Genomic DNA, 24,076 nt, shown 5'->3' on the forward strand with positions numbered 1-24,076 from the left:
GAGTACTTACATTTCACTTTGGTATTTTCGATTAAATATAGAAATAATATATCAATAAGATAGCAAATAGTGCTATCCCTTAATGACTATTGTAATTGTCAATCAATTAATGTATTAACTGGCAAATTAACATATACAGAATACCATAGCAGTAAACTTTAAGGATTAATGAAAATATCAAAGATTCCTGAACTTTTTGCTAAGTCAGAATATTTTCACCCTCCTGTTAAGGCTACATTGTTTTTCTCTCTGGGTTAAAATAAAATATAAGACTTTGGGCAAGGTTTCATAGGCAGCTAATGAAAGGGGTTCATATTTGGTCATAAATTATTCTTATTTTGCTTCTCAGGATACTCATGATCTTATCTTCTGAGCAAACCATTCTGTCATTTCCCCCTACATTTAAATCCAGCACTGCCTAAAAGAACCTGGTAAACCACCTGAAATGATAGGAGATAAACAGTTGTTTAAGTAGTGCTTACTTCAAATGAAAGGCTCTTTATAATCATAATCCTGACTAGGATGACAATTTATTGTTATAGACAAAACTCAAACAAACTTGCCAAAAGCATCCAGCAAACTAATTTCCTTCACTTACTCATCTTCTGAGTTTATACTTCCTGTACCATCAGATGAAATTATAGTAACAGTTAATATTTACCTGAGTGTTCAGCATGTGTCAGGCTCTTTCTTAACACTCACCTCAACTAATTTAATACACAAGCCAATCTTATTGAATTATTATCCCTATTTTACGGTTTAGGACACCAATGCACAAAGAAATTAAGAAACTTGCCACTTACATAGTAAGCAAGTAGCAGATACAAGATTAAAATCCAGGGGGTCCAATTACTAAGCCTAAGCAGCTAATAATTTTTTAATACTGCATAGGATCAGTTTATTGATAATTTTTAATTTCTGAAAACAGAGGTTGTAACTACATATATTTTGATTTTTTTTTTTTTTTACTTTTGACTTGATGTTTGGTATCATGCATACAATTAGATAACCAGAGCAAACCTCCCCAACTGCAAATATATTTTATATTGAATTAGGGCCATTTTTTTAGAAAATCATTTTCCCAAACACATTTTAAATAATAATATATTGGGTTTCTTGTTCCCAATGATGGACTGAGTACATATGTACCCTCTCATCAAACCCACGATGCCACTGAAATTGAAGTATGGAAATGCAAAAATACATAAGTCTTATGACAGTAAAGCGAAGGAAAATGAAGGGCACACACAGTGGAGAAACTTCGAAAGATTTATGAGAGAAACAAAATATAGGGAATGTGTTGATAGGAGGAAAATGCAAAGAAAACCTGCCTGTCCAGATACACTCAGAGAGCACCCTGGAGGAGCCAGGGGAATTTCCGTAATGGATGCTGGAGAGGTGTTAGGTGTCTAGTCTGCAGATGTGACAGAGATGGAGGATGAGAAGTAGAGAAGAAAGCCAGGGGATTCATGGGAGCTCTGTTCATGAAGCTCGTAGAGCAACCAGCTGTGCTGTCCTCCCTCTATCACCTGGGCAACAATGGGCTCCTTAGTATAGGAGCTGCATCCTTTCTAAAGAAATGGATGGATGGCTGGGATAACCTGGGGGTGGATAACATTTAAGATACGACATGATGCTGTTCTCAATTCGGACATGTGAGGATCTCCCAGTCCAGTAGCCCCCTAGTTAACATTCCTTGTCTTGTCTCACATGGAGCTCCAAGAGTTTCTACTCCAAGCAAAGACTTGGAAGAAATGAAAGTGATTTACAAAACAGTCCAGAGAGCCAAAGCAGTGACCCAAATCTTTCTTCCTTAAATATAAATGGAAAATGTAGCATCATAAGGCATATCCAAAACACCAAAACATAAAAGACCAAGATAAATCTACAGAAAAGCTGATCCCAGAGGAAAGAGATAAAACAAAACAAAACAAAAAAGAACTTTAAAAATTCCAAATGATAGATTCAGAGAAGTTGAAAGTATACCTAAATAAGAAGAGTCTTCCATCATCTAAAACTAATGATGTAATGTATGGGATTAACATAAGAAAAAAAAAAGAAGAAGAAGAAATAAACAAGAAACAAAGAGGGGAAAAAAAAAGAAGAGTCTTCCATGAAAAGAAAATCAGAATATTAAAATAAAACAGTTCTCAAAGATTAAAAACATGATTTCTGGAATTTCTGGATTTCAAGAATTAAATCTCTTGATTTAACAAGAGAGTCAATGATATTTCCCCAAATATACAAGAACAACAAGACAAATAGAAGACATGATTAAATGAAACAGAGTCTTAAAGACCCTTTAAAATGTCTAATATCTAATGATGGGGGCTTCAGATAGAAAAATAAAGGAAAGAGTCTCCACCCGGGCTCCACCATGTTGGGTCTTGTGGGTCGTGTGGCCGCTACTTTGGCCTCTGGGGCCTTGAGGGGACTCGGCCCTTCAGCGCCACTACCCCAAGCCCAGGTCTTACTGCGGGCCACCCCGGCAGCACTCCAGCTTGCCAGACACTATGCCACCTAAACATCTCCTTTCTGAAAGCAGGCGCTGCCACCAGGTGTATCGTGGTGGTCATTGGTGCAGTGGTGGATATCCAGTTTGATGAGGGACTACCACCCATCCTAAATGCCCTGGAAGTGCAAGGCAGGGAGACCAGGCTGGTTTTGGAGGTGGCCCAGAGAGCACAGTAAGGACTATTGCCATGGATGGTACAGAAGGCTTGGTTAAAGGCCAGAAAGTCCTGGATTCTGGTGCACCAATCAAAATTCCTGTTGGTCCTGAGACCTTGGGCAGAATCATGAATGTCACTGGAGAACCTATTGATGAGAGAGATCCCATCAAAACCAAACAATTTGCACCTATTCATGCTGAGGCCCCTGAGTTCATGGAGATGAGTGTTGAGCAGGAAATTCTGGTTACTGGTATCAAAGTCATGGATCTGCTGACTCCCTATGCCAAGGGTGGCAAAATTGGGCTCTTTGGTGAAGCTGGAGTTGGCAAGATGGTACTGATCATGGAGTTGATCAACAGTGTCCCCAAAGCCCATGGTGGTTACTCTGTGTTTGCTGGTGTTGGTGAGAGGACCCGTGAAGGCAATGACTTATACCATGAAATGATTGAGTCTGGTGTTATCAACTTAAAAGATGCTACCTCCAAGGTAGCGCTAGTGTACAGTCAAATGAATGAACCACCTGGTGCTCACGCCCGGGTGGCTCTGACTTGACTGACTGTTGCTGAATACTTCAGAGACCAAGAGGGTCAAGATGTATTGCTCTTTATTGATAACATCTTCCACTTCACCCAGGCTGGCTCTGAGGTGTCTGCTTTATTGGGCAGAATCCCTTCTGCTGTGGGCTATCAGCCTACCCTGGCCATTGATATGGGTACCATGCAGGAAAGAATCACCACCACCAAGAAGGGATCTATTACCTCTGTACAGGCTATCTGTGTGCCTGCTGATGACTTGACTGACCCTGCCCCTGCCACTACCTCTGCCCATTTGGATGCTACCACTGTGCTGTCCCTCATTATTGCTGAGTTGGGCATCTATCTAGCTGTGGATCCTCTGGATTCCACCTCTTGTATCAGGATCCCAACATTGTTGGAAATGAGCATTATGATGTTGCTCGTGGGGTGCAAAAGATCCTACAGGACTACAAATCTCTCCAGGACATCATTGCCATCCTGGATATCAATGAACTTTCTGAGGAAGACAAGTTGACTGTGTCCCGTGCACAGAAAATACAGCATTTCTTGTCTCAGCCATTCCAGGTAGCTGACGTTTTTACAGGTCATATGGGGAAGCTGGTACCTCTGAAGGAGACCATCAAAGGATTCCAGCAGATTTTGGCAGGTGAATATGACCGTCTCCCAGAACAGGCCTTCTATGTGGTGGGATCCATTGAAGAAGCTGTGGCAAAAGCTGATAAGCTGGCTGAAGAGCATTCATAAGGAGGTCTTTTTGGCAAACTAAGCACTGGTCCTCTTCCGTGCTGTGCTTCTCCTTGCCCCTAATCCAAAAATCTCGGTTTGCTCTGTAGGCCATATGAGAGCCTTGTTTGAAGACATTGTCTGCCTGAAGGGTATTTAAGGTTTCCAAAAAATGTACATCCCTCAAAAAATAAATAAATAAATAAAGGAAAGAGGCAGGGAAGAAATTGTTAGACAGTGTTTGAAAGCTGGAGACATAAGTCATTAGATGGAGGAAACAAATCATAATTTATTACATCCTTTATGAAATTTTGGGGGAGGGAATGGGTATTAAGAGGGAAACAAACATAAAACAGGTTACTTACAAAGAATGGGAATCATATTGGCATCAGTCTTCTTGTCAGCAACAAGGGGCACTAGGAGATAGTGGAGCAATGTCTTTGAGGTTTTAAGGAAAAGGATTCTCAACCTAGAATATTATACCTAATCTAATCACCAAAGACAAAAGAAGTTATTTAGGTGCTCTGTAAGTTTACCTCACATGGATCCTTTTTAGGAGCTTACAAAGGAATGAATGTACTACACACAAAAGAAAACCTAAACCAAATGAAGTCATAAATTAGACTTCAAGAGATTCAACCCTCAGAGAGTAGTAGCAATCCTTAGGATGAAGGTCAGCAGTCAAACTTGAGAGTAATCAGAGCAGGATAGAGCAAGAAGATAAAAGGCTAAGGGGGGATGTCTCCAGAGGGAAAATAAGATGATTTAAATAGGTTAGATAGGATAATTGGAAAGTTTGAAGAACTTGAGGATACTCTTTAAAAAAAAAATTATTTATTTGAGAGAGACAGTGTGTGCTCTTAAGTGCAGGGGTGAGGGGCAGAGCAAGGGAGAAAAAGTCTCAAACTCCTCACTGAGTGTGGAGCCTGACTCGGGGCTCAATCTCACACCTCGAGATCACAACCCACACTGAAACCAAGAAACCAAGGTCGCTCAAACAACTGCACCACCCAGGCCCTCTAGAATTTGAGGATTGTCTTAAGGCTCATGATAATTGGAGAGAAAAGGGGAAAAATGTGATTAGAAATCCAGGAAAATAAAGCTGTGAAATAAAACACGTATGGTCCAAATATGAAGCAATATTAAAATTTAAAATACGAATTAATCAATAGGGTCGGAAAAAAAAATCTTCTATCAACCTTGGTGCTAGGGCCTTTTCCCTCTGGGTGACTCAGAAGTTTCCAATGACACCTCACAATCTGCAATGCATGCTTGAATTAAAACAGATAGCCAAAACAGTGTCACAGAAACATTAGATTGTATATTTAATATGAAATAAATATAGATTATCAATCACATATTGAGTATATAATAAAATGCGTAACACAGCGCAGGCTTAGAGGTGAACAGATAACATACAAAATAATTAGTTGGGAAACCCTAGCAATTCATGTAGCAGAACACCTTTCATACTATTTCATTGTATCTTGTGGCTCATCAGAGCATTCCTTAAAGGTGAACCCTAACAAGAACAACAACACAATTACATGATGTCTAGGTCAGCACTAGCTGCCATAACAAAATGCCATAGACTATGTGGCTTACACAGCAGACATTTCTTTTCTTATAGTTTTGGAGACTGGAAGTCTGAGATTAGGTTTCCAGCCTGGTCAGTTTCTGGTGTGAGCTCTTCCCTTTGGTTGTGGAGGCTGCCTTTTCCCTGTGCGCTTACGTGACCTGTTCTTTGTGTGAGCGGGGCTTGGGGGAGGGGGCCAGCAAGCTCCCCGATGTTTTCTTATAAGGGCACCAATACCCTCATGAAAGTCCCACTCTCATGACCTCATCAAACCCTACTGACTTTCCAAAGGCACCATCTCCATATATTATCACATTAGAGGTTAGGGGTTCAACATATGAACTTTGGGGGGTCACAGACATTCAGTCCATAAAACATGAGTTTAACATTTTCATCTACTTATAATTTTATTTTTTTATTTTTTATTTTTTAAAAGATTTTATTTATTTGAGAGAGAGAGAGAGCGAGAGAGAGAGCACAAGTGGAGGGGAGGGGCAGAGGGAGAAGCAGACTCCCCACTGAGCAGGGAGCCCGATGTGGGGCTCGATCCCAGGATCCTGGGATCATGACCTGAGTCGAAGGCAGACGCTTAACCGACTGAGCCACCCAGGCACCCCAACTACATATAATTTTAGAAGAAAAATAATGCTAGCATCATTTTTTTTTAAATGGGGATATTTAAAAAACTAGCATTTAATAAAACACAGCTTGGAAAAATGGTGTTTTAGAATAAAATTTTAAAATACTCAGAATTACAGATTCTTTTATGAGTCTTTTTTATTATTCTTAGATATGCCCTTAATTTCCACTGCTGAATTTATGAATATATACAATGTCCTATATCCAGCTGGTTACATCTCCTAAATCTGATTTTCACCACAACATTAGACCAAGTATTTTTGAGTGTTATTAGAGAACCGGTGTTATGTCCTGATTCTGTTAGCGAATGGTTTGTTATTGGGAGCATGCTGAAAATAAGAGTTTAAAATAGAAAATACAAAAAATGAGTGAGAAATTGATCTGAGAGAATGTTAATCTTATTTATTTATTTATTTATTTTAAGATTTTATTTATTTGAGAGAATGAGAGAGAGAGAGAACACAGAGAGAGAAGCAGACTCTCCGATGAGCAGGGAGCCGGATGTGGGGTTCAATCCCAGGACCCTGAGATCCTGACCCAAGCCGAAGGCAGACGCTTAATCAACTGAGCCACCCAGGCGCCCCTAATCTATTTTAAAACTATATTTTCAGAAGTTTGATATATTTTGAAGCATGATTAGAGACATAGCATATAATTTTAATTTTTGTTTATTTTTATATACTTCAATGGGCAAAATACATTTAACTATAGAACAATATAACTTAAGATAATAACTGAAGATATAACTTTGTATTAAAGAATGTTTTTGGAATAGTCTTGTTCCCTCTATGTTATACTTCATGTGCTTGCCACTTATGTATTTTTTTATGCTATCCAAATTGCAGAGGAATAATTCTGCTAAATGTTAAATGGTATGACCTAATTAATAATAATAAAAATACTTAGCAGGAGTACTTCCACGTGAGAATAAATAAATTTTAACTGCATGTCAATTCGCTATTGAAAATTTTATGTCATGATTCAATTGTTAGAGGTGCTAACATTTTTGCCAAGGAAACTGTCACTACTATTCTAGACCTAACCGTTGGTGTATTTCTATGCTAAAGGTTCTGAGCAAGATATAGATGTGTGAGGTCAGGCTCCTTTTGACTGGGACCTTTCACCTTCTAAACCCAAGCCTTCTGTTAAGTTGCCTTTTTTCATACAATGGCTGTCTTGCTCTTTTCAGGTGATGATGCCCGGGAGGCAGTTAAACATGGCTTGAATGGGATCTTGGTGTCGAATCACGGGGCTCGACAACTTGATGGGGTGCCAGCCACTGTGAGTTTCAGCAAATGCTGAGATTTCCCTTTGGAGTTCTCATTTCCATCACAGTTTTGACTATCTGTGTCTGGCTCTCTTCTGTGTATTTTGTGTGTGAGAACATTCAAGGCAAAATGTGTGCGAATAGATGAGATCTTGGATTTTAAATTTAGTGGCATATATCTACCTAGATTAGATCATTAATTCATCCAATACATTTATTTGTAAGCTTATAAAAGTCACTATTAAAATAATAAGTCCTTTGTAGGCAGGGATTATTCTTGTATTCATAAGTACTCTGAAAAGTATAATGTAAATTAGAGTATGAAAGAAATGATTACATCATGAGAGTCCAAAGAAGAGGAGCTAACAGACAATTGTAATTATAAGAGGCTTGGGTGGAATTTGAGATCATTGGTACAAGAAGTCAGGCAGAGAGGAAGACTGAAATTTCTTGTGGATGTGGGAGTTGAGAAGCTGCAGAGAGAGGGTTGGTGGGTGGGGGAAAGGAATAGTATCATCTGGGGAACTTTAACGAATCCTGATGCACAGGATGCACAATAGATCAATTCATCGGAATATCTGGGGGCAGGGGGCAGAGGCACCATTATTTTTTAAAGCTATCCATGAGATTCCAATGTGCATCTATGGTTTTTTAGACACTGTACACACTGTACCAGACAAATCAGAATCCAGAGTCTAGATATAAAAGTAAACCAAACTGGCTTGAAGAGCTGTGGGACTGAGTTAAAACTGTGGAGGAGAGCAATTAGCCCCAAGAGGGTTATCAGATGTTATCAGAGTCATTCAGTCATAGTTATTATATGGATGGCTTTAACTGGGATGACCAATGAATTTATTCAAACAACTGGAAGTACAGTAGGACAAATAGTTTTGTCAATTAGTAGTGGACTACTCTTTCATTGAACCAGCAGGTTGATTTAGATAAATCCATAGACCAGTTGTGTGGGTCTTAGGACAGACTAAACGACTACAGGGGAATATCGGGATGTTGTCCATATTTGTACTCACAGTTTTTCCTAAAGCGCTAATGGTAGGAATGAACCTCACCTTTGCACACTGTAGGATCACAGAGTCAAGAATCATATCACAAAACTGGGAGTTTTCAGTCCTTCCCAATTCAGCTTTACTTACAGAGACCCGTCTTCTTCGGTGATACTAAATGTTGCCTGCAGGTAAAGAGAGGTGGAGAATGAAGACCTCCTCTGGGCAGAGAGGAGAGGTTGGTCACAGCTCGAGGCTCTTTTGCAGATTTACACCTCTCGTGCATGAAGACATAGACTTAGTGTGCAGGCCAAATTAAGTTTGTTTTCTAAAAATAAAATCTAAATCTACTGAAATCAAATCTAACTAGATTTTAAAGGGAAAATATCTAAATGGTGTGGTTTATTTCCCTCTGGCCGAGGGGATATGGAAACTTATCTAAAAGGGCTTTTTGAGCTGTGGTCTCGGAGACTGTTTTAAAAAAAACAATGACACCCCCTTTGCATGCTGTGTTAAGAGAGGAGATGCTTGCTTGGGTTTTGCCTCAAGCTTTAGAGCATATTTGAGGCCCTTGATGGTGAGAGAAATGTGAGATTAGATTCAGCTTACAGTGAAGATGTTTTTCCCTCGGTGTGTAGGTTTTGAGATGAGGAGCAAACAGTTACAAATTAAGCTCACGTCAATGTCCTTACACTCAAGGTCATATTGTGGCCAAGATTGCTCTTAAAAAGGGTCGCCTGCCTGGCTCAGTCGGTAGAGGATGAGATTCTTGAGTTGAGGTTATGAATTCAAGTCCCACTTTGGGTGTAGAGCTTACTTGGAGAAAAAAAAAAAAAGATTGTTCTTGAAGTAATTAGAGAACAAAGTGACAACATCAAATCGATTTTCAAAATCCATTGTTCTGGAACGCCTCAAACTAGGGTCTAAGGACAGAGTCTCTAGAGTCTTTGAACCCTAGAAGTATTTTTTTTAATGTTTTTCATTTTTTTTTTGATGCTAACTGGACCCGAACTACCTTAAACTTAAAAATATGACATTCTTTTTAATGAAAGTGTTCAACTATAAAAATTTTCATAAATTAATATTTGAGTTGTTCAGTCAATAGTTTCCAAAATTGAGCCCTTGGGCATGTTCTATGAGATCTTAAGAGATTTTATTTTTCCTTTATTTTTATTATTTTTTATTTATTATTTTATTTAGAGAGAGAGAGCAAGAGTAACTGGGGGTAGGCAGGAGGCAGAAGGCAAGGGAGAGGGAAAGAATCTTGAACAAGCTCCATGCCCAGTGTGGAGCCCAATGTGGGGCTTGATCTTACAACCGCGAGATCATGACCTGCACCAAAATCAGGAGTCGGACACCCAACCCACTAAGCCACCCAGGTGCCCCTATTTTTCCTTTTTAAAGGAATCCATGCAATTATACCTTTGAGAAACACTTGATGTATCAGTTAGCTTTTGCTGGGTAACAAACCACTCTGAAATTTACAGGCCAAAATTCAATAGCTGTTTATTCATGTCACAATTTTGTGAGTTGCAATTTGGGCTGAGATCCGCTTGAAAGTTTTTCTGGTCTTGGCTGGGCTCACTCATATGCATGTGGTCAGCTGCTGGGGTGAATAGGATAGGCTGGTGTGGGGTGACCTCAGCAAGACAGTTCTGCGTGGTCGCACATCTAGAACATTAGGTAGGCTGGTTCTCATGAGGTGGCAGGTCTCCTACAGGGTAAGTGCAAATGTGAAAGACCTCTTGAGATTGAGGCTTAGAAAATGCACAGGGGTGCCTGGGTGGCTCGGTCATTGGGTGTCTGCCTTCGGCTCAGGTCATGATCCCGGGATCCTGGGATCGAGCCCCACATCGGGCTCCCTGCTCAGCGGGAAGCCTGCTTCTCCCTCTCCCACTCCCCCTGCTTGTGTTCCCTCTCTAGCTGTCTCTCTCTCTGTGTCAAATAAATCTTAAAAAAAAAAAATGCACACTGTAGCTTCTCTCTGTTCTGTTCTCTCTACATTCTATTGGTGAAAGCAGGTCCCAATGGTAGTTTAGATGCAAAGGATGGAGAAACAGACTCTTCTAGCCTCATTTCTCTTCTCTCTGGGAAGAGCAGAAATATCATGTTGCAAAGAAATGAAGATAGGGAGAGAAGTAACTTCAGCCGTTCTTGCAATTGTGAACAATCAGTCAAACCTATAGAAACCAGTGATTTTCTAAGCGTGCTTAGTAGAAACCTCATCCAGGGCTGCCTGGTAAAGTATGGTGGGTGGAGTGGGGTAGAGAGTCAAGGGACGATTTCTGGAGAGTAACCTGGACTCTGACTCTATTTGCTTTTAACTAAAGCATCTCTGGCTTTATCTGCTTTATGTTCAATTGCTTTGATTTGAAAACTTTTTTTTTTTTCTTTTTTTGAGAGAGAGAGTTGGTTGGGAGGGGCAGAGGAAGAGGGAGAGAGAGAAGGTTAAGCAGACACAGGGCACAATCTCACGACCCTGAGATCAGGGCCTGAGTCAAAATCAAAAGTCAGACACTTAACCAACTGAGCCACCCAGGTGCCCTGCTTTGGTTTGAGACCTTTAAAGGGTTCCATGCCTGGGCGCCTGGGTGGCTCAGATGGTTAAGCGTCTGCCTTCGGCTCAGGTCATGATCCCAGGGTTCTGGGATCGAGTCCCGCATCGGGCTCCCTACCAGGCGGGGAGCCTGCTTCTCCCTCTGCCTCTGCCTCTCTCTCTCTCTCTCTGACTTTCTTTCTTTCTTTTTTTTTTTAAAAGATTTTATTTATTTATTTGAGACAGAGAGAATGAGAGACAGAGAGCATGAGAGGGAGGAGGGTCAGAGGGAGAAGCAGACTCCCTGCCGAGCAGGGAGCCCAATGCGGGACTCGATCCCAGGACTCTAGGATCATGACCTGAGCCGAAGGCAGTCACCCAACCAACTGAGCCACCCAGGTGCCCTCTCTCTCTGACTTTCATGAATAAATAAATAAAACATTTTTAAAAAATTATAAAAATAAATAAATAAATAAAGGGTTCCATGCCCAAAACATGAGCAAATAGGGGTATACCAATGGATGTTATGGGAAGATAGAAAGGTGGGCACTCCCTGTGAGTAGTTTTGTGGGACAGGAAACATCCTGGAAGAGTGTGACTTGAGCAGGAATGGAGAAGTCTCCTTGTGAGTCACAACCTTGTGGGATTCTTGTTGGCTCCCTTAGACCATCTTGCACAGTGCCTTGAATATGCAGGCTGCTAAGTCAGTGAATGGATGGATGAGTTAGCCAGTATATCGGGATCTCAGTGTATTTTCCTGTAGATTAACCCCATGGGAGGTGAGCCCAATTAGTTGTCTAAAGAATCACAAAGGAAAGAAAAACCAAAATGAATGGTCTTTCAGATGTGTAGTAAGCTGGAAAGAGGAAATGTAACAGTTGTAAAATAGTGGATTTATCTACTGTATTTATTTATTTAATCTCCTCTGATCAGAATTATTCTCTGAAATATACACCCAGTGAAACTGCAGTTACAGAAAGAAAAAGGGGGAGGATAGAAATGCTCAGCAATGGATAGAACATCCTTGTCCACAGACACCCAAAACGCCAGTCGGGGTTCCATTTTATAGCCCAGAATTCACATTTTAAGTATCCTTATTAGTTTCCTTTTAGGCCAGGTTGGGCATTGGAAATAACGTAAACAGACTTGGTTTGCGTGACTTTGAAAATGTGTATTGAACCCAAGCTAGCTAATATTTTTCTTTGGTTTTGGTTTCAAATGGGGATATATCCTTAATTATGGCTTGCATCATCTCTTGGAAATTGTAGCATTTATATGTTGATGTAACTTGCCTGACTGTAAAAGGAGGACTATGTATAGGTAAAGGGACATATGTAAATGGATCCAAAGCATGTTTGGCAAGGCAGAAAAGCCAAAAGGAAAAGGGGAAAATCACATTACCTGCCAAACACTTAGGGGCTGTGCGCCAAAAGTTGCCTTCACTTCCTCCAAACCTGTAGCTGGGTTTGGTCTTCAGCCTTTTACATAAAACTCTCTTTCAAATAATGCAATATATGTTAAGAAAAAAAAAGAAGAAGAAGAAGAAGAAGGTAGCGGGAGGGGAAGAATGAAGCGGGGGAAATCAGAGGGGTAGACGAACCATGAGAGATGATGGACTCTGAAAAACAAACAGGGTTCTAGAGGGGAGGGGGGTGGGAGGATGGGTTAGCCTGGTGGTGGGTATTGAGGAGGGCACGTTCTGCATGGAGCACTGGGTGTTATGCACAAACAATGAATCATGGAACACTTCATCTAAAACTAATGATGTAATGTATGGGGATTAACATAAGAATTAAAAAAAAAAAAACTCTCTTTAAGTTGAGCCTCTACAATTTTGGGGGAGAAGTTGGAAAGCCTTTGAGTGGTTTCAGCACTAATTATGTCTAGAAAAACTGCACTCAAATGCATGGTCGCTTCTTCAGCATGCATTTTAAATGGGGATTGGGCTTAATTTTATACTCAAATATTTGGGAATGAATGTGGGTAGTTTCTACAGCTTTTGACCTTCAGGTCATATTGTGAATTGTTTCCATTCTCAAGTGCAAAGACTTACACAAAATATACAACTCTATCAGCTATTAGCTGTTAACTGTATTGGCTATTTGCCAACTCTATTAGCTATGGCCCAAGATGCTATAAAAGAGCAGATTCCAAACTCAGTGATTTAAATCAACAGTCATTTATTCCCATGAAACTTTGTGTCAACTGGTGGGGGGTGGAATGGGGGGCAGTCTGCTGGGATCTGGATTTGGTACTGGTTAGGTGGCTGTGCTCTGAGTTTCGAGTCCAGCTGGGCTTAGCTGGGCTAGCGCTGCTTCCTGAATTCCTGAGTATTTACCCTGGGGCCCCAGCTAAAGGGAAAGCAGTGCCCAGTGGGTGCTCTTCCCATGGCAAGTGGCACAAGTGCCAGAGAAAGTTGACATGCATGAGGTCGTTTAAGGTCTATGCCCAGAAATGGCACTCTGCCACCTCTGCTCACATGTTATTGGCCCAAGTAAGTTGCAAGGCCAAGGCCAATGTCAAGGAGCAGGCCAGTGCACTCTGTTTCCTTTAGCAGGAAACACTGCAAAGGTGCCTTGGAAAAAAGAGTGGTTTCAGAGTGGTGTGAAGCATCAGGAACCATATTGCAGTCCACCAGTTCAACCTCCATGAGTCTCTTGTATTCTCTGGTGCGGATACAAACCCATCATCAATTGTCAATCAAGACAAGGACCTTCAAGGTGCCTGTGGTCATAGTCCTTTTAAAGCAAGAAAGATATTTTCATTAAGAGTTCTCTAATACATGGTTGGGTGCAAAAGATGTTGGTGGGGTAAATCAGAGAGTAGGATTTTCATTGCTAGCCCTGCTTGCATTTTTATACACCACTGCTTCCACCATCAATTGAGTATTAATTTTAACAATTGATTTTCAATGGGTAAATAACATACAGAATAATTTATATGAGCAAGATACTTCTATGCATTTTATAAAGCATAGCTATAAAAGGTCATTATGTGTATTAAAATTTGTTTATATATTTTTTTAAATCACGATCTTTGAATTTGAAATCAGGAATGGAAAAAAAAGTCTTGAACTTCGAAATAAAAATAAGCCGCTCAACTCCAAATTTAGTAGGTGTTTTAGGTGCTGACATTTGCATCCTTTTTCTTCCAGGAGGGAATAATTGTACTGTTGATTCCAAACCCACTTAACTTCTTTCACGCTAAACCCTCGTCAGATGGTCAGTGGCCATGGGGGCTGAGCTGGGTAACACTTCAACATGCATAGCCTCACATGACTGACCTCTCCTCCCTGCAGATTGATGTTCTGCCGGAAATTGTGGAAGCTGTGGAAGGGAAGGTAGAAGTCTTCCTGGATGGCGGTGTTCGGAAAGGCACTGATGTTCTGAAAGCTCTAGCCTTGGGAGCCAAGGCTGTGTTTGTGGGGAGACCGATCATCTGGGGCTTGGCTTCCCAGGTAATTGGAAGACAACGAAATAAATAAACCAGAACAACAGTGAGATAAACGCATGAATCAAGTCAGACCGACTTACTCCAAAGATCTGTATCTTTTACTTGCTTAGGGAGAGAAAGGTGTTCAAGATGTCCTCGAGATACTAAAGGAAGAATTCCGATTGGCCTTGGCTCTGAGTGGTAAGACTTGCCATTCTCCTTCCCAACTTTCCTTTCTTCTTGTGGGCTCCTTGGTGGAGAGCAGTAAACTTGAGGGGGAAGAAGATGGAGTCATTTGGGCTGTAATGAAATTTGAAGTTGGCTCCGTGTTTACACCTCTGGGACAGAGCACTCTCTGGACAAAGGGAGTCCACAGCCTGGGACAGTCGCTTTGCCTCTGTCTTTGACAGTCTCATCAGGGCTGTTTGGGCGAGTGTGAGTACCTGAAGGGCGAACGCTATCCTCTACTCCTCCTCATCTCATAACACATGAGCAAAAATTCTAGCTGGCTAGTCAACACCTCCACTGGGGTGTTCAAATAAAACTGCTAACTTTTCCTATTGAACCTGCTCCATCTGCAGACCCTCCAGTCTCAGTTCTTGATAGTATCGTTGTTTCAAAAATCTTGAGTCACTTTTGACTCCTCGTTTCCCTCACACATTGACAGGAGCTCTATTCACATTTTCAGGAGCTCTATCTGCAAAATGTGATCAGAACCTGACCTCACTCGCTACTGCCACAGTTTCTCTGTGTTTCTTCCTAATCAGAGCCTCTCTCCCCTTGGGAATTGCTGGTCTGTCTGTCCACCTTGCTCCCCTCCCCCTCCCAGACTGTTCTATATAGCCAACATTCTCCAAGTTTTCACTGAAATCGTATTTTCTCAAAGGGTGCCATCGTGACCACCCTATTTAAAAAATGACAATCCATCCTCCACCCATCCACTCAGCTGCCAGTTTTCTTTTCTTCCTTTTTTTTTTTTTTTAAAGATTTTATTTATTTATCTGAGAGAGAGAGTGAGAGAGAGAACACAAGCAGGGAGGAGAGGCAGAAGCAGACTCCCTGCTGAGCAGGGAGCCCGACGTGGGGCTCGATCCCAGGACCCTGAGATCATGACCCACGCTGAAGGCAGATGCTTAACCAACTGAGCCATCCAGGCGCCCCTCAGCTGCCGGCTTTCTCTCCTGGTGACTACCTCATTCTTCTCCAATGGCACCCATTACCTATACATCATCCGTCATATGATTTACTTCTTAAATTACTTGCATTACATTTTCTCTTTTCCTCTGGAGATATAAGAAGCATGAGGCAGGGATCTTTGTTGTCGTCAATGCAGTATTTCCAGTGTTTAGAGCAGCACCCAGCACACAAATAGTATTTGTCAGAGAAATGAGTAAAATATAAGCCCCATTATTACTAGTGACTGCTTTGAATTTGACTCAGAATGGACCTCTGGATGCAAAGAATGCCTCTGAGTCAATTACCCACTTCTGAAGGTAATGAGGGTTTCCTTTTCTGTAATCCGTATCACCCAGACGGTCCTTGTAGATAGAATTCCCGAGATCGATTGTCTACTGCTACCGCTCTGAGCCTGTGTGGACACAGCCTCAGGGAGAGAAGAATGCCATTCTGTGAATCCTCACTATGCATTTTAATTTGCTACAGACATATCCTAAAAGAGAGCTTTCAGCCACTGACTCTCTATTAAATGTGGCAGAAAGAATATACTCTTTGTGTTAATAAAAATATGTGCCAGTCATTTTGTGTTAAGGACTGTTTAGGTAATAAAAGTGGTCTCATGCCACATAAGATTTGGCAAGCTTACCTTGAATCATAAACCTTACATTTGTCAAGTTTTACATTCCTTGGGAAAACGATTACCTGCCTGATTATTATTGCATTCATTTCATATTAAATGTATGCATTATTTTTTCAGGGTGCCAGAATGTGAAAGTCATCGACAAGACATTGGTGAGGAAAAACGCTTTGGCCGTTTCCAAGATCTGACAGTGCACAATATTTTCCCATCTGTATTATTTTTTTTTTTTTCGGCATGTATTGCTTGACAAAGAGACACTGTGCAGAGAGTGACCACAGTCTGCAATACCCCACTTCAACACAAAGGGTGTCGTTCTTCTCCAACAAAATAGCAATCCCTTTGAGCTCATTGCTTTTGACTTTTCAATGGGTGTCCTAGGAACCTTTTAGAAAGAAATGGACTTGCATCCTGGAAATATATTAACTGTTAAAAAGAAAACATTGAAAATGTGTTTAGACAACGTCATCCCCTGGCAGGCTAAAGTGCTGAAAAACAAAAGATAGCCTTTGGTAAAATGGAAGGTAGCTACCCCTGAGGTAAAAAGATAATGATCTCACTGTTTATTAACCTGCATTGTGTTTAGATATCCTTAAAGCAGTGTTCCTAAATTGTAAGCTAGGGTTCAAAAGGTTGGACATGACTAGAGAAACAGGAGATTTAGATTCCCAATGCTGAGGAGTCAGCTCTTGATAGAATTGGGACGAGTTGGTGGTAACTGGTGACTTTCTAGATACTTTTTAACACCCTGACTTAGGCTACTTCTTTGAATGTAGGTTTCTGTTCCCATCGTTAGTGTCTGCATCTATCTGCATATTTTATGATACATATATTACTTCTTAATCAGAAACAAATAAAGCATTTTTGAAAAGAATATATCTGGTCCATTTGTAACAATATGAAATTCAACCATTTTAATCTCTGAACCCTAGTCACTGCCCTGTTGCTTATTAATTCTCTTATACCTTCTAGCTCTTCTTTATTCTATTGCTTTTTTCCACTCATGGTCATATGCAGAGCCAGCTACATGATTCGTGAGGATCGTGCCAAATGAAAATGTGGGCCACTTGTTCAAAAAGCAGGAAAAAGGCTTTTCCTTCCTTCCACAGTTTTTCTCTTAACCTGTCGTGGTATCTTTTATTTGCTATTTAATGTCATGTTTCCTTGAGCATGAGGATACTCACAGAGCAAGACGAGTGCTTCACCAGCACCCTGTGATACGCCCTAAGTTTTCTGCGCCTGCGCCCAGGACCCCGCCAGGAGTGGATAGCGGCGTGCATCATGGGTTGATGGGTGAGCCAAGCCAAGGACTCGTTCAGGGGAGGCGGGCAGATGGCAGGAGACAAGACAGTGTGTGATTCTAGGCTCCACGACCCTAGCACATGTTTCATTGTCCCTTGGCTTTGACTCATAAAACACAAACTCAAAGATAAAATTATTGAGAATTTCAATCAAACAACCACAGAGCATGAAACGCAAGTTTGAGGCTCCCTTCTGAGTGTAGAATCCTGTGCAACCATATTGGTAGTGTGCGTGTGAAGCCCTGGTCACATGACTTTTAAATTTATTCCCCAAACTGGGCATTTGGCAGATTGGAGGTGAACTTGGTAGCCAACATAATTTTGAAATTTACGTATCACCATCTCCCTGGTTGTTCAACCACTGTGAAATATTAAATGAAACAATTGAGAGAATCACTACCTAAAAATATGATTGTTAGGTTATGTTTTATTGTTTTTTTTTTTAAAGATTTTATTTATTTATTTGAGACAGAGAGAATGAGAGACAGAGAGCATGAGAGGAAGGAGGGTCAGAGGGAGAAGCAGACTCCCTGCCGAGCAGGGAGCCCGATGCGGGACTCAATTCCAGGACTCCAGGATCATGACCTGAGCTGAAGGCAGTCGCTCAACCAACTGAGCCACCCAGGCGCCCCGTTTTATTGTTTTTTTACAATGTTTTATTATTCTCAGATCTCTCTCTCCCTCCCTCCCTCTTTCCTTTTCCTTAAATGCTAGGCCTTTCCTAAATGCTATGATGTACACAAACATAGTGCTTTCTTTCTAAAATTATTAATTTAGCCTGATAACAAAGAATCACTTAATCTGATAAAAAGGAATAGTTATCCTTCAAAGTTTTCTCCAAATGTGAAGAAGGAATATTACTGTCATATCATGTAACGGTTTAATGCACTTGCAATTAATGTTAATCAATTAATAGGTATATAATAAGCACCTCTTTGATTCCCCCAACTGACTCAGGAATGTCTTTTCTGTTGGCAAAAATGTCTACTTTGACTACATCATAGTATGTGGTTGGGTGGTGAAAAAGAAAATTTGATAACTTTCCCAGCAAGTGGACATCCACACATGGTGTTTTAAGTTTTATGCAAGTTATGTGAGATGGGATTAGTGCTCTTAATTTGTGAGTTTCTGAACACTTTTATGACCCCCAGAGCCATGCTACCTACTTGAATGTAGCTTTTCAGTTTTTCTTCAGAATTGTAATATCACTGAAGCTTCTGTGATATATATTATTTCCATCATCAGAAAGATATAAAGTTGTTTTCATTTTTCTTTGAGTGTGACTCCAGTCCAGTTGTAATAATCCTAAAACTAAAGCTATCTGATGGCTAAGACAGAAATGGGGCACATTGGTTGCACATCTCTTTCTGAAGATTTGTTACTTGAACTTGATAGAAATTTTCTGAGGGAGCCAATTGACCTTTCCGTTGCTGAGTTTTCTGCAATATGTTGGGGAAGGTGTAAAAGGGCATGGATAGTTTAATATAGGCCAACTCTACTTTTCTGGGATGTTATTGAATGTATATATTGCTCTAGAGTGGTGCTTCTCAAACTATCACCCAGAGAACCGGTTAAAACAGAGTGCTAAGCCTCATGCCCACAGATTCTGATGCAGCAGGTCTGGGGAGGGAGCTGGCAATCTGCATTTCTAACCTGCTTCCGAGTGAGGCTGATACTGCTCATCTGGGCATCGTACTTTGAGAACCACCCATCTAGTCTAAAGGAAGAAGCATCGAATCAGATTTGCCGGGCCAATCATGTAATGAGCCAGCTGTTGGGTATGGACCATGCCCCACCTACAAAGGGCAACTTCTCCTTAGCCAATTGATTCTTTTTGTTGAATTTTCTTTCTTCTTGAGGTATAAAGTACTTATAGTGAGATATAGCAAGTGTTGAAACCTAAGTGGATAGGTGGATGCATTTTACATGTACACCCACATCACTGCTTCCACCACCATCTCCCAGATCAAGATACAGAACATTTCCATCATCTCCAAAAGTACCCGCTCTACCAGAAGTGAACTCACGCTAACTTCCATCACCACTGATTAGTTTTGGCTGATAACTATTCCTTTTTATCAGACTAAGTGTTTCATGTTTGTATACACAAAACCATACAGTATGTGCTTTTGTTTTTGGTTTCTTTTGCACAATGTATGTGAAATCCATTTGTGTTGTTGAGTATATCTGCAGTTATACTCAATTTTTTTGCTCTGTAGTAAATCCGGTGTCAAAAATACCACAATTTATCAATCCATTCTCGTATTTTTCTATGTTTGGGTTGTTTGCGGTGTTTCCACTGAAAGCCGATCCCCACTGATTTTTGTGAAAATATAAGCTCAGTCTTATTTTCTGATTTTTTCAAGAAAAGAGCGAGACATCTACATTTTTATAGAGAGAAATTAAATGTTGGTGAATATTTAACATCTCGAACACTGTGCAGGTCACGTTAAACATGGTTGTGGCCCATGTCTGGCCCATGAGTCACAGGTTCTTGACGCTGTCACGCCTTGTCCCCACAGATGTTTCCCTTATGGCTAAAATCCCTCTAATGCAATTAAATAAAAAAAATAAATAAAATCCCTCTAATGCGCCTACACAGAGTCATGTCTGAGACATGTAGCACCGATGGGGGCCTGCCAACAGAATTCCTCAGAATCTCTGTTGTTTAAGCTTGTGTACATTCTGCTATCTGGAAAACTGTGGGTGTGAAGTAAACTTCCTTCTCTCCGCCAGGCTCGGGGAGCCCAGGTTCACAGTCTTACAAGAATGAATCAAATGGTATTGATGCTTCTTAGCGTGCAGTTTGCAAACCTCATCTGTGTCATTGCTGTGTTATGCATTCATTTATTTATCTTGCCAAAACATTCGCATTTGTGAAACAGCTTTAGAGGGTTGTGGTGGATTAGGACAGCATGAAAGGAAGTCGTGGCTTGTTCTCAAACAGGGAGGAAAGACTTTTCATTGTAAAATTCATAATCTATTTACTGTCTGAGGGACTGTATTGCATATTGGTTGCACAGCAACAAAACAAAGTTTGTCTGTTTAGGAAAGTCTGAAGGTTTCTTATCACATGAAGATAGAGGATGCTTTCTGAACTTATATTTGCTTCAACATGCACTCTGTCACATGCCAATAATAGAACGACATCACCATGAGGGTTTATTTTAGGTAATATAAATGTTAACCGAAATGATGGAAGGCTATTATTATATGTTTATGTGACGGGAAATCTTATCCATTTTAAAAGATGCAATTTCCTGTCTTTATACAAATCTACCTTGAGCAATAGCTATCTTCTTTTCTCCCTCATGTGATTGCCCCTAGTTGGTTGGGGGAAGTAAGAACAGCTTATTTTTATCCAGGTATCTATTTGTTTCCCCACTGATATTTTTCTGAATATCATTTTAGATAATGAGCATGGGTTCAACTGAAAATTTTCCAGGATCTTCTGCAAACCAAGAATTGTGTTACCCTGAATAATGCCAAAACAAGGGCTGAATTCAAGCAAACAGTAAATTTGATTTTGTTTGTTCACTTGATTCAGTATCACTGCGGAAGAGATCCTGGCTTAGTTTCCTAGCTGTATTCCCTGGTTAGATCATCTATCTTAAAAGTTGATTTGTTTTCCATTACAGTCAAACTCTTCAGTCTGATTCTAACAGTGGGATCTTCTTGTTGATAGACTCATTTATGGTAATATGCTTCATATTTTGTGTTAGAGCTTCATTACTAACCTCATTAAGTGAAGGTCATGGCCAACCTGCCCAAAAGCACTGGATTAGGATCCTGAAGATGAGAGTGACTCTCAGAGTGAAACAAACATTATTTAAATGTTTGGACCCTCAGATTCTCAGCTGTGAAATGAGGACATAGCATGGTGAACTATGTGAAAACAGATCATGGGTTATAAATTGACATTCAAAGTCTAATTAATAATAATTATTATCAGGAGAGATAATATAACAAGTTTTGACATGTATGTTGTTTTCATATTATTTATTTTGAAAAATTAACTTTTTTGTAAAAATCTTTAAAGATTCCAAGCAATTCAACAGAGTAAAAATAAAAATCATAAATTTTACTGCATAGTTGGATGAATATTATTTCAGATATTGCTGTACACATATAATAAATACCAGTTGATAGATAGAAATAGCTTTACTAGAATAGGACTACACGATAAATGTTACATTTAAGTAAAATATTCAATTTGGTTGTACTTGAACTTAGTAGAAGAGAAAGTGAAATTGAAGGGATTCTTAAAATTAAGGTAAATACTTCTTTCAAAAAAATATAGCATAAAAGTACCTGCTCATCATATTTTTAAAATTATGAAGAATTTATGGAGTAATTTTTTGTTTCTGGCATATACCTATTTCAATTTAGACCATATCAGTTGACTCATTGCTATTAAAAAAATGAGGAAATTAGCCTCTTACACCTACTGTCCTTCTCTCCCAATTTTCTCAATATATTATTACTTTTATACCATCAAAATAGAAAGCATCCTCCTACATAACAATAATTTCCAAGATTGTTTAATATTAGTTTTCATTGAAATGGTTTCAGTGCTTGCTACAATCTTCATAGCTTCTTCATTCCCTTGTTTTTGACTTGACTTACTTTTTAGTTTCCTGGATTTTACTGGTAAATTGTATTTTCAAGAATAGCTCGAGTTTGTGCATGTTCAAAGCTCTGCTGGATGGGCTTACATTTGAATGATGGAGGAGTATACTATTTTGGGGTCACACTTCCTTTTTGCAGACATTTTGGATTGCCATCTATCATTGAATTTGATATGGAGACATGGACACTGGTCTGCTTTCCTCCCTTTGTTGTTAACTGGCTGTTAACCCCCCCCCAAGCAAAATAAAACAAAACAGAACCTGATGTCTGAAACACTATTTCTTTGTCTATGAATTTTAATAACTTCAAGTGAGGTAATGCTAGATATCACATGACTCACAATTTAGAAACTGAACTGTGCCTCACATGCTGTGTTTTTATTTTTAATTTAAATATGAAAAAACCAACTCCACCAATATCAATTATTAACATATATTTTTACAACATTGCCCTCTACTCTTCTGTTAGCTTGACTGCTAATGTTCTAACAATGACAATATCAGTGGTTTTTATAAATGTTTGGACATTTGTTCCTTTAAAACAAAGTTATTTAAAGATTCTTATTATCCAGTCCATCACCACCCCATGAATGCTCGATGATGATGAAAAAGTTTTATATCTGTCCTGTCCAATACAATAGCTATTAGCTTACATACAGCTGGCTATTGTGCACTTGAAATATGCCTAATATTAAATGCTTCAGTTTATTTAATTTTAATTAATTTAAATTCAAGTGGTCACATGTTTACCATACAGGATTGAATAAATCTAGATGTTCAGAACAACCTTATGCACCAAAGAGACTTTATCTAATAGCTCAGGACCAAACTTGCTACATAGTTAAACTCTGTGACATAGGACTTTTCATTGTAGCTTTCCAGTTTAAAACATAAACTGTTAAAGTAGCTCTTACCTGTATGGTAGGTGCATCAATTGTGATAGTAAATGTAATATTGTTTAAAATTATTCTGAAGGAAAATACTATTTTGATCTAAAGCAGTGTCTTGCTTTGTTTTTCTTATTAATCTTTTCAGTTGTGGTTTATGGGAAGATCCCAAGACTTTTGCTTAAAGTCTGGAGTGTATAGCCCAACCCAGCCACTGAGGGAACACTTTTTGAGAAAATAACCTCAAATGTTAATTCTCATCATTCAGGTGGAAAAGTAATATCACTAATCAATAAGATGTAATAATGAATAGTGATGCCTTTTCAAACTGTAAGAAATTATATATGTGCAAACTATTACAAAAATAATAGTAATAAGAATATATGCCTTGTAGTGTAATAACTGACATCTTGGAAATCTGAAAAGAATGAGCAAAGTTTGTTAGACGCAGTGAAATAAGTCCTGTAGAGTAGACAAAATCCTGTATCCTAAAGAGCCGACTGGCACCAATAATGAGTCTTTCTCTAAGCAAACTTGGCATCTTCTTGATACAGGAGAACAAATTTCTTTGCCATATGAACAAGTAGCATTGCCCAAGTCAAGAACACACCTTTGGTTCTGATTTTCCTTTACAGTTATTGATACCATGTTATCTGGTTTAATAATTGAGCAAACCTCTCAGATTTTTTGAAAATTTCTGAATAATAGTAGATAATAGGTTTGCCCTGTTCAAGAATATATTTTTGGTTTCAAAATCAGCTAACATTATAACCCTGCTGTCTATTTTAAATATTAGTGAGCAATATTATTGAAATTTTTGAGAATTTATGAATAATAATTTAATATAATAGATGTCATAATGTGGACATCCCTGTTTTAAGCAGTGATATTTTTAAATGCACTAAAAAAGCAGCCAGGAAGAAACTCTTTTAAAATATTGTTCGATAATCTGACTGAATAAGGTTAACATTCAGTATTTCTAATACTCTTAACCACACACACGCACACACACACACAAAATACAACAACCTGACAAACCAACAAAAATATCTGAAGATTCAGGCA

At 39.5% G+C, this 24,076-nt stretch overlaps 1 protein-coding gene and 1 pseudogene across 1 annotated transcript in view; both read left to right on the forward strand.

Annotated features, from left to right (window-relative positions):
• The window catches only part of HAO1 (hydroxyacid oxidase 1), a 49,597-nt gene extending 32,524 nt beyond the window's left edge, over positions 1–17,073 (forward strand). Inside the window, exons 5-8 of the mRNA XM_021688911.1 lie at positions 7,336–7,427; positions 14,249–14,407; positions 14,514–14,583; positions 16,316–17,073. Of these exons, the coding sequence (XP_021544586.1) occupies positions 7,336–7,427; positions 14,249–14,407; positions 14,514–14,583; positions 16,316–16,386 (392 nt within the window). The 3' untranslated portion in view covers positions 16,387–17,073. The remainder of the gene's footprint in view (positions 1–7,335; positions 7,428–14,248; positions 14,408–14,513; positions 14,584–16,315) is intronic.
• LOC110579312 lies at positions 2,378–3,952 on the forward strand (annotated as a pseudogene).
• Positions 17,074–24,076: the final 7,003 nt, after the last annotated feature.

This window comes from Neomonachus schauinslandi, chromosome 10 (genome assembly GCF_002201575.2).
Source record: "Neomonachus schauinslandi chromosome 10, ASM220157v2, whole genome shotgun sequence".
NCBI classification, from domain to species: Eukaryota; Metazoa; Chordata; class Mammalia; order Carnivora; family Phocidae; genus Neomonachus; species Neomonachus schauinslandi.